We start from the raw sequence: 10,513 nt of genomic DNA, 5'->3' as shown, positions 1-10,513 counted from the left end.
CACTACTGTGCCAACCAGAATCTCAGGATAAAGGAACGAGATCGAATCCGACAATTCAGGTTGATCTAGCAGCGTCAGGTAAGGGGCGACAGGCGATTAAAAAAGGAGTCCAAAGGATCCCCATTCGCAAGACACTTGCGCAAATTAGGACTAGCATGCAAACCCCCCCCGTTCGGTGGCCTCAGTCCAGACATCCACGACGGGGATCTGACCAAAAAATGTCCACCCAAATCTTTGCAACAGGGGGTAAAATAAGATCAGAGTTGCACGCACGATTCTGCTGATCCTCTGTTCGATTGCCCATACTCCCGGCAGTGACATATTCGGAAACATTCGTCATCCTCAGCGATAGCCACCGGCCACAGTTCGCTGTTACGATACCTTATTTTGCTTCCTTTTCAGCTTCGCATCAACAACTCTGACTTTGCGCTGCTGTGTGCCCGTGAAAGCAAACCGTTCTTTCTGCCCGTTCACCTATGTGTTTAAGCTCTAAGTCGCTTTTGTGTGTATTCTCTTCACTTTTGTAAATTTACGATTTATTTTGCTTTGTAAACAGCACATCATACGCCACTCGGTTTTTTCTGCTTCGTTTTATAACCCCTTTCTGACGCATTCTCTTAGTCACACAGCTTTACACTCGGGTTCACGTTTATTCCTGAATTCATCTTTAGTATTCTATATCTTAGGGGCTAGGGTGTGTATGAATCGGTCACCATCGGACAATCCCTTCAGCTCCAACATTACCCGTCCGGTGACCGCTTCCTCGGATCTTCTGTTTCACGTTCTCACTCACTCTTTCATTCTCACTTTCTCTCTCTCGTTCTCGCTTTCAAGGGAACCATGCACACACCGCAATTGATAAAGCACTTAATTTTTTTAATCATCCCTCCCCTCTCTCTGTTTGGTAGCCGTGTTTTAGAAGAGTTTTCTTGTTGTGAAACAAATGGCCTTACTTGTTTCTGGTTTGAAAGTTTTCAATATGTTCAATGTATGCAGTAGTGTGTTGCAGTGGTTAATGTTAATGGTACATGTGGATAGATTGTAGGATAATTTTGGTATGGAAAAATAGAGGGCTTCACTTGTTACTTGTTTGAAAACAGGGATGAAGAGGAAAGGTTCGCTCACCCCGCCAGTTCCATGAGTTGGGTTGGGAAATAGAGTTTAAACCTAGTAATTGTAGCATCCCGCCGCCGTAGACTTCGCACGCGCGCCGGGGCCTTACTCTACACGTTGAACCCGATCAGATTGTTCGGGTCGTTTAAGAAGATTTTACTATCATCGGCAAGGAACTCGAGGTGCGAACCGCTCGATGACGACGCCGTTTCAAGCCCCTCGAACGAGTAGTCCATGTGTGACTGGCTGAGCATATCCTCCAGTATGGACAGGTTGTTGTCGGAGGGCTGACTACTGCCGTCCATGTTGCAGTCGCCCAGGACCACACCGACGGCCGACGCAGTGAAACCGTCCACGGGACTACCGACCGGCGAGGGTTGACAGTTGGGTACCGAGACGAGGCTGGAGCCGGAGGCGCTGCTAAGAGGCGATAGCTGACTCATACTATCGGCGAGGGGTACAACCCCCGTGAGGCACTGCTGCTGTTGCTGATGATGGTGGTGTAGCTGCTGCTGTGGCTGCTGCTGTTGCTGTTGCTGCTGTTGCTGCTGCTGGTGCAGCTGCGTTTGGTGTTCCTGCTGGCGAAGACTGCTGGTCCACAGCAGATTCTTTACAGACACATCCCCCGGCAGCAGTTGATACGACTGAAGTAACTGCTGCTGCAGGTGTGGCTGACACTGCTGACCGTTGGTAATTTCTTTAAAGCTCGCTAGTGCGCCCAGATTGCCCGCCAGCAAATTGCTGCCCTCCGCCATGTGATGATCTTGGTGTGGAAGCTGCTGCTGCTGCTGGTATTGGTTATGCGGTTGATACTGCTGCGTCTGCTGTTGCTGCTGCTGCTGATGCACGGTAAGTGTGAACTGACCGTCGTAGACGACCCCTTCGTTAAAGCACTCGCCGTTGGCACCGCCAGTGTTAGAGTTCCCGCTCTGACCGCCCAGGTCCAGCGATACGTCCATTCTGTTGATGCCGGGCACGTCCAGACAACTGTCCTCCAGAATGCTAGCCCCGAACTGTTCGCTTTGACAGTCATCCTCATCAAAATACTTCTCCGCCTTGACGCAGTCCACGTCGTTGTCGACGGCGTACAAGGACTTTGAGGTTTGCTGGCAACCGAAAAGCAGCGGCTTGACATCCGATTCGTCGCCATGCTGCTGCTGCTGGTGCTGCTGTTGGTGGTGCTGGTGAAGGTGATTATTGTTCACGTGAAGACTGTTGTTGTTGTTGTTGTTGTGAAGCATGGGATGTTGTTGCTGGAGGAGGTTCGGACTAGCGCAGCTCTGGTGGTTGCTGCTGTGGTCCACCACCAGCTGACTCAGATCCGGATGGGGACTGCTCTGGCAGGGAGTGGCTTCTCTACCGCCGCCGCCGCCGCCACCACCAGTGCTAATGTCCATCGTTGCGTTGAGGTCCGTGACGCGATCAACGTAACGGAGGTAGGCTTTTCCGCTGTCCTGATCGAAATCCTTGCTCTCGTCGAACAGATCGCTCGAGAAGATGGATGGGGTATCGTAGGGTCCAAAGTTCGGTTCAGGCGATATGAGCGACCGATCGTCGTACTGGGTGGCACTCTCGGGCGAGTTCGGCAGCAGCTTCGAGGTCGTGAAGGACAGACAGTCCTGTTGCTCGCCTTGGGCGGCGTGCGTCGTTACTGTAGCGGCCGTCGCCACCGCCGCCATCGTTTGCTGGCCGATCTCGTGGATAATGATGGCCTTCTTGGACTTGGACAGGCCACCGCTACCGCCGGTGGCTGCCGCCGAGTGGCTCTTCGAGATCTTCCCGCTGCGGTTGCGCTTAACGCTTGGCGACGACTTTCCCGTCGAAGGCGAGCACGTGATGGACGATGACGAGGACAGCGAGGAACAGCTGACAGGCGAAGAAACAGATTCCGGCGAGCCGCCGGTTGTCGCCGAGGACGGGGACGAGCTGCTACTGCCGCTACTGTTATTCTTGTGGGTGGTGGTGCCTGCCTTGACCTGCTTCTTCTTTGGACGGTACTTGTAGTTCGGGTATTCGCGCGTATGCAGCTGACGGAGGCGTTCCGCTTCGTCGATGAACGGTTGGCGCTCCTCGGGACTTAGCTGTTTCCATCGCTGACCCAGGTTCTTCGATATGACCGCATTGTGCATGTCTGGCGTAACCTCGCAAATCTTGCGCCTCTCGATCTGGCTCCACACCATAAACGGATTCATCGGTCGCTTGATATGACCGGGGCTGTGTTTTTTCGTCTACGGAGAAAAGAGGAGAAATCAGACATAAATTGATTAGAACGATCACGACATTATATTAATTTATTTTTTCATTTTCTATACTTCATTTCTATAGTCCCTGAGTCTCGGGGTTCAACAACAGAAAAACCGTAAGTTCTAAAACAACTTTTTCCTTGCGTAGGGATACACGCTGCTTTACGGGAAAATGTTTCACAAACGTCGCATTGGAGAGGCCCAGAGGGTTGAGGTTTTATTATGTTTACATTACACGGGCCACTCAACTTTCATTCTGACTCTAGGACAGACTCCGTTCCCAAACGTGTGTATTTTTTTTTTCGGCCGGACGAACCAATTTTAATTCATCTGTAAGCGCGCCGGGAGAAACCCAAAAACAACTCCGTTTGTTTTTCGCCGCCGGGTCAAGAAAAGTCTGCTCAGCTTCGAATCCAGCCAGGGCTGTTAGCGTAATGAAATTATACACACATCCCTTTTTTCAGCTCCTTGCCAGCGGCGGTAACCTATGGGTGATTGAAATGCATGGCTTCAATAAAAAAAAAAATATGGTCACCACCGAAATAGCGATCCACGCCCTTCTGTAACCCTTTCGACTGTCAAATGGTGGACGACGTGGACGACCAGCGACGAAAGCATAATAATTTCGACGGTCCTCTGATGGTCCCCTGGCATTCGTGCGTATAATTTTATAATACTGAACATGGACCTTCGGGCTGGTTTTTGCTGATCCATGTTCTGGTTGCGAATTAAAACACAGCGCGTCCATCGTCAACGGACATCAGAACTAAAAAATAGCCCACGACAAAGGACAAAAAAACCCTTCTCTGGTGTTGGTTCCAAACTCTCGGCGACAGTAATAAATTTTGCATTTTTTAAATTGTATGCTTGTTTTCACTTTCGTTCTTACTTTAATTTAGTTACTACAAAATATACGAAGAGGACAGTGACACTAAGGATAAGGACGAGTGGAAAGCACAACTAGAATCAAGACCATTATAACATGGATGGATTTGATTAATCAAGTCTTAGAATTAAACCCGGGTCCAATCTTAGCTTTCAATTTCCGTGATTAACCTCGTAACGCAAACATCCACATCCACCGTACTGTCACCATTGCACTCCAGGCACCCTTGGCTTCATCGTGCGGCGAGGAGTGCACTTATAAGAATGCATAAATCGCGACCGTAATCGCACCCGTGCGCGCAGCTGCAACAGTTGCAGTGTGGCCGCCAAATGCGTGCGCGGTATTTAGCTCCCCCGACAAGGAAGTGGCCGTCTGCCTGCCTATCCGCCAATGAATCCTGCCACCCGATGATGCCTCCTCCATCCGCCGGCGAACCACGACCACCGGCATCTGGGCGGTAAAACTCGTAAACTGACGTGTGGTGCACGCTGCTCTAACGAGCGTGACACTAGGCGGCAGCGGTGGCGGTGAAGGTACCCTGTGCCTAGGTACGTGAGCGTCCTTCGGATGCCCGTATAAGTCGAGACCTGTTCCGTGGCCCATTGCAGCACGCGGCTCATCGCGCCCCCCGCCGTCGGGGACCCAAACGGAGTCTATCGCTCTAAATCGCGTCTTCGTCGTTGCCGTACGCAAAGCGCGGTCTCCCAGATCGCTTTCGACTTTAAACTTTACATTTCAGACTCATAGAGCGAGAGAACTACGGCTCCTTTCTGACCTAGGCCTTGCCCGATGTGTTGTTTATCGCTTATGCCATTTCTATACAGTCGATGCACTTTCGCGCAGTTCTTTTGGCGGCTCCACTGATATATTCAAGGAAAGAGGATTAATAAATGAATAAATGCCTTTACTGAACAGTGCACAACAACACGGAAACAAGCAAGTAATAAAAATAGTCTATTCGAAATTATCAATCGATGCTAACCTTGTGGCCACCCAACACAACAAAATGGGCCTTTTTTGCTATTATTTTGTTCATTAATCAAGTCTCAGTAACATTTTTTACTCCAACTAATTTTATGTGCTTATTCATGAGAAAATTTGAGTTTCCTTTATTTTGAGCACTTCTTTTCGTTACTTCATGATGGTTATTTCCAATCCCCAAGTTTGTTTAGACAAAACGAAAGGATCAGTTCACTAACGGCGATGTAAGTCATTTTAGAAGTTAAAAAACCATTTTTCGCCATCCTCATCTAAAGTACACGCAATTGTTAAGGCACTTCATACTTTACCAAGGAGCATGATGGAGTACAACACAAAGCAAAGCAAAAACATAGTGTATATTCAAAGCACAAAAAAATTCCTACCGAAACAACCACCGGAAAACCTGACCGCTGATCAATTAAACAATTTACTTTTTCATCAGAAATAACAGAAATGGGCTCGTGGGAAGCCCGAAGTAGCCAAAGTTTTTGGCGCTTGTTTAATTTGGTGTGTGGTTTTCTTTTCCTCAACATCCTTAACAAACTGTAAAAATCGGCAAAAGTACTAGGGCAAAGCAGGGCCGGGAAATGGAGTTAATTTGGGTATAGAAGTAATTGAAAACTTTACCAGGACGCCCCCCGCGTTTGCCTCTTGTTAATTACTTCGCCAGATCAGCTTTTTCTCGGACGCGGCACACTAAAGTACATACTAATCGAATTATATCTTAATTTTTCGCCGCTAGATGGCTACGCCATTCAAGGGTCCTTAAAAAAGTCCTGGTTGGGTTGGTAATTGATTGTTAAAGCCTAACCGACACACAAAGGGACGGGCACGCGAAAAAATGAAACGCAAAACGATACTCGAAAGGAAAGCTTTTCCAAACGGAACACGGAAACGGGCAAAACGAATTTCTTCATTATTTGGCCTTTTTATGCGGCTCCGTCCCCTGCGGTTCGCTCTCGGTCAACTTGTTGGAAAATGCTAAAGAACAATTCAAAAGCAAACGGCCCGGCACAGACCGAACCCGACGGTTGCCATAAAACGGTCAACAAGTGCCTTAATATCGTCGCCACAGAGAGCTCTATGAATATGAATGCATGTGGCGGCCAGCGGTCCTTAAACTTTTGTCCTGATCCCCCCCACCAGAGATACACGGATCGATCGAAAATTCGCCTTTCGAAAAACCAGCCGCCCTCTGACCACAGCAAGGAAGGTCCAGAAATTGGTGCCAAACGAAAATAAAACTCTGCTCAGAACTAACAAGCCCCCCATAACGTTTTCACTCTGCTAGGCGTCGGTGGGCAATAAATAACACAGATCATGCGGCGATTATGATTTCCACATGGTTTAACATTGATGATCGAATCCGAAGAATCCGCCATGAGGCCAGCGGCCAGAGTTGGGGTGAAAGACCGTTTCTCGCGCATATGGCAAGTGGATGTGGGGAATGGAGTTTTTATTAAAAATTGCAGTAAGTCACAGATAGAGCATACATTTCGGAATTGATTTTATCCAATGTCTCATGAACTTATAATTATAAATAAAAATCGACAAACCGTTAGGAGAATAATTTTACGAAAGTTTAATGGTTTCAACGTGCTTCGACAGTTTTTCCAGATAAATGCCAGTAAATGACTGGTAACTACAAATAATGACATAATGACAACCATATTTCTTCTTCGCCAGGCGGAATCGAATATTTTTCATTCACACTCAACATCGCCCCCTTCAAAAGACCATTTTCACCAGGCACAGGCGTTGGCCAGAGATGGACACACGATTAGGTCGACTACGTTGAAAAGTTGAGGCCAGTCGGGGCCTAAAAATTACCCCGACACCAATGCTGTTCAACAATCAGTATTTGGTGCTGCTCTATTGCGGATTATCAGATTAGTAGATGATGGGGGGCGAAAATTCCTTCCTCCAAAGCGCGAAGAAAAATAATTCAAAGAGACAGAGATAATGCTAGACACACCACCACCAGAGCAAGAAAAAACCCTAACGACTACTTATTGTACCTTCATCTATTCTCATCTATGGGGCCGGCGGCGGCGGCCGCTGTGACCCTTTCCGACGGTGGGGATAATCACAATCGATCATCGTTAGGCGCAATTAGACTGAAAAAACGTGAAGTGTGCCCACCACCACCGTCGAGATGTTGTGGATGTGCGCGCCCACCGAAATGTGACTAAGTTGTTTATTCTGTTATTTAACTTTTGCCCCGTTTTTCTCGGATTCACCTTTCTCGCTTCTCTACCTCCTCCCCGGCAACAACATAAGGGATCGTCCGAATAGCGCCTGCATCTTCCGGCGCCACACTGGGGCACTGGGTATCTTGGGCGTTGAGCATACAGAGTCTTCCCCGGAAAATGGGCCTCTGACGCAGGCTCAAAGTTGAAAGTCACGACCGCAGGAAAAACGGAGCCGAACAAAATACACAACTAGTGGGTGAATGTTTCCCTGATGAACGACCCTTGGATTCGACGAAATTAATGGAAAGCTGAAGAATTTAAACGACAGAACGGGCATTCGCCAGCATGGTTTCGGGGTCGCGGACCCATTCGGAAGAGTTACTTTTGTGCGCGCGCTGACAAATTAAATTAGAACACATTAAATGTCTTCAATTTCACGGTCCTACGGGTCACCTAATTACACCGCCGATGGGAAACCGGAATCGACAGAAACAGGCCTTTTAAAGGTGGTTGAGGGCTGTGTAAAAAAAAAAAAGACATACAAACGGGTCGTCGAAATGTGATGAGATTTGGTCGGGTGAAAGTCGAAATTAATTAATTTACGACGCCCGGCCTGTGAAATCAATCAAAAGCCTCTCCCGACGAGTTACATCTACGACCCAGATTGCGCCGTTGGAGACGTTCCAGGAGGAGACCGCAGCAGCAACTCGACCGGGTTCGGTTCGAAGTTAGGGAGTCAACAGTTTTTCCCCAGACCTCCTAGGGTCCTAGGGTTTAGCAACAACACAAAAACCTACAGCGTGACCGTTGATGATGAACGGTCGCGGCGGGTCGGAGAGAGAGGCCCAGTGATTACGTTTGCTGGTAAATTATCGTCCAACCTGGGCGCGCGATAAACGGAAGGCGTTTTTTTTTGTTGTGCACAGGAGAAAATGTACTTCACAAAAAAGTCCACCACATCACACAAGTGACGGGGCCCCCGGCTGGAATGGTTATACTTGGAGACCGCGTGTGGACCCGGCTTGGGAAAAACACATGAAAACCATTAAAAAATCATAAAACGACATCACTAACCGCGCGGAGGGGCCTCCGCCAACGTGTGGACGTAAAATTCTGGCCGGAAAAGAAAATCACATAATTTGACATTTATCATAATAAACGATGAAGATGACGCTTCCCGTTAAACAGGCCAGGCGCCCAGTCGGGGAGATTTTTCGTCGAGTAAACAGATACAACTAAGCTTCGACTCTGTTCGACACAAATTCTGTCAACCAGATGTTGGCGTCTACTAGTTTTGGGTTTTAGTTCTTGGAGCAAGCGGGGTTTTCTTTACTCTCTCCAACACCTTAAGGAAGGGGCACGGCCAGTCAACAGCGAGTGATCCGACAACCTTAAGCCCAGCCTCGCACGACTTGTCCGCAATTTCAATGCAGCGTGCGCCTAATGATGTGATTATGGTCGTAAAGCAAGTGGTAAAATTTACGATCGAAACATTCGAAACCGGGTGACACCCTCGAAAAAGCAACTCCGAGAAGAATGGCATTCGGACGTCGGGGCCGTACGTAGCAGCATCGCCTCTCGCATCGATGAGCGATGAGAGAGACATACTGAAAGAAGGGCAGCGATTGGCACACGGCAGACCCACTGTTAATTATATCGAAAAATATTACACTACCTCGAGAAGTATGGGCCACACCACGGGGCCGTGTCTTGACGGCTGTTAATGAGATGGAAAGTTCGAAGTTTGGCGGCTATCGTAAGGTCTGAGAGCTCAGTTCAGACACCGCGCGCTCGTAAACAACAGTGACAAAATTATGGTGGACAAAGTTTGACACTGATTGGTCGAGGCCTACGGGGAGAGTTCCAATGTGTGGCGATTGCAGTAAGGTCGCCGGTCGATGATTCGGCAGCTCAGTTCGGTGTATTTATCATTGGTGCTGGTTGTTCCTCTAGTAGTTCGACTGTCAAGAACACTGCGCTCAACTACGAACCAGTGGACTAAGTGGACACTAACGTCCTTACGTCCGCGAGCACACACCCTCTTATTAGAACCCCAGCACGTTTTATGATAATAGAAAAAATACAATTTCAACACACGCATACTGGGGTCTGCATCGATTATCTACGCCCACAAGACAACACCGGCGGCGACGGCGACGGCGACGCTGCTCGTAAATCTATTCCGTTATTCGCCGTGTCGCCGCGGCAACATCGCCTATTAATAATGCTCGTAATTGTCCATTAAGGACGCCTCTTTTTATCACGTCACGAGTCACACGACGACGAGGTTCGTCGAGTCGCGTTCTCCACACTGAACCCTGGCGTGATCCTGCGTGCGCCCAATTCCCAGTCCGATGATGACACCGGAAACCCAGAACGAACCGCACCCGGAAGGACGAAGAAGATGGTTCCCCACTTCCGGCTGTGGGGTGGCGGCTCCATCCCCACACCTTTGTTTGACCTTTCGGACGGACACACTGATTGTTATAATTAGTGTGAAACATGCGAAGTCATAAATTCAATTTTTACGATCGTACGTCAAAAATGGGTCCCGCGGACGACGACGACGACGACGACGCCGGCGTGGTGTGTTTGATAAAAGTGGGACACATGCAACACAATGGACGTCGTCCTCCTCGGAAGGCCCATAACATCCTGTGCGCCGCCTGTGGGTATTGGCCCGCCATTTCCTCGATGCGAGAGAAGTAGTTGTGGAAATGATAAATAGGATTGATAAGGAAACCAACCGACAGCTCCAGGGAAGCCGAAAAAAAGACAAGACTTTTTATGCCCTTCTTAAAACACGGAGGAACACGTTACTAACGGCACGGGACATGTTGAAAAGCGATCATTTGTCATTTGCACACGCAATAATGCTTCAAAAAGACCCAATTTGTACTGTGGCCGTTTTGAACGGAAGATGAAGAGACTCCGCCGGAACTCAAAACCGTCATTTTGGACCACTGCTGCGCGCATCAACGCAGTTTTGGTTCAGTTTTAGAAAGCACGGTGCGTGCGTCCCAAGACCTCCGTCGGAATATTAGGTTCCGACGATGCCCAGGCATGTCACGCAATTTTGACGCAGAATTAAACGCTGT

The 10,513-nt window shown here is 48.7% G+C and overlaps 1 protein-coding gene across 1 annotated transcript in view; it reads right to left on the bottom strand.

The window, feature by feature from the left end:
- Positions 1 to 499: 499 nt before the first annotated feature.
- Positions 500 to 10,513, bottom strand: part of LOC131211163 (AF4/FMR2 family member lilli-like) — a 92,555-nt gene continuing 82,541 nt past the window's right edge. The window contains exon 2 of the mRNA XM_058204537.1: positions 500 to 3,341. Within this exon, the coding sequence (XP_058060520.1) occupies positions 1,224 to 3,341 (2,118 nt within the window). The 3' untranslated portion in view covers positions 500 to 1,223. The remainder of the gene's footprint in view (positions 3,342 to 10,513) is intronic.

Source organism: Anopheles bellator, chromosome 1 (genome assembly GCF_943735745.2).
Source record: "Anopheles bellator chromosome 1, idAnoBellAS_SP24_06.2, whole genome shotgun sequence".
NCBI classification, from domain to species: domain Eukaryota; kingdom Metazoa; phylum Arthropoda; class Insecta; order Diptera; family Culicidae; genus Anopheles; species Anopheles bellator.
This window is presented reverse-complemented; position numbering and strand designations above follow the sequence as displayed.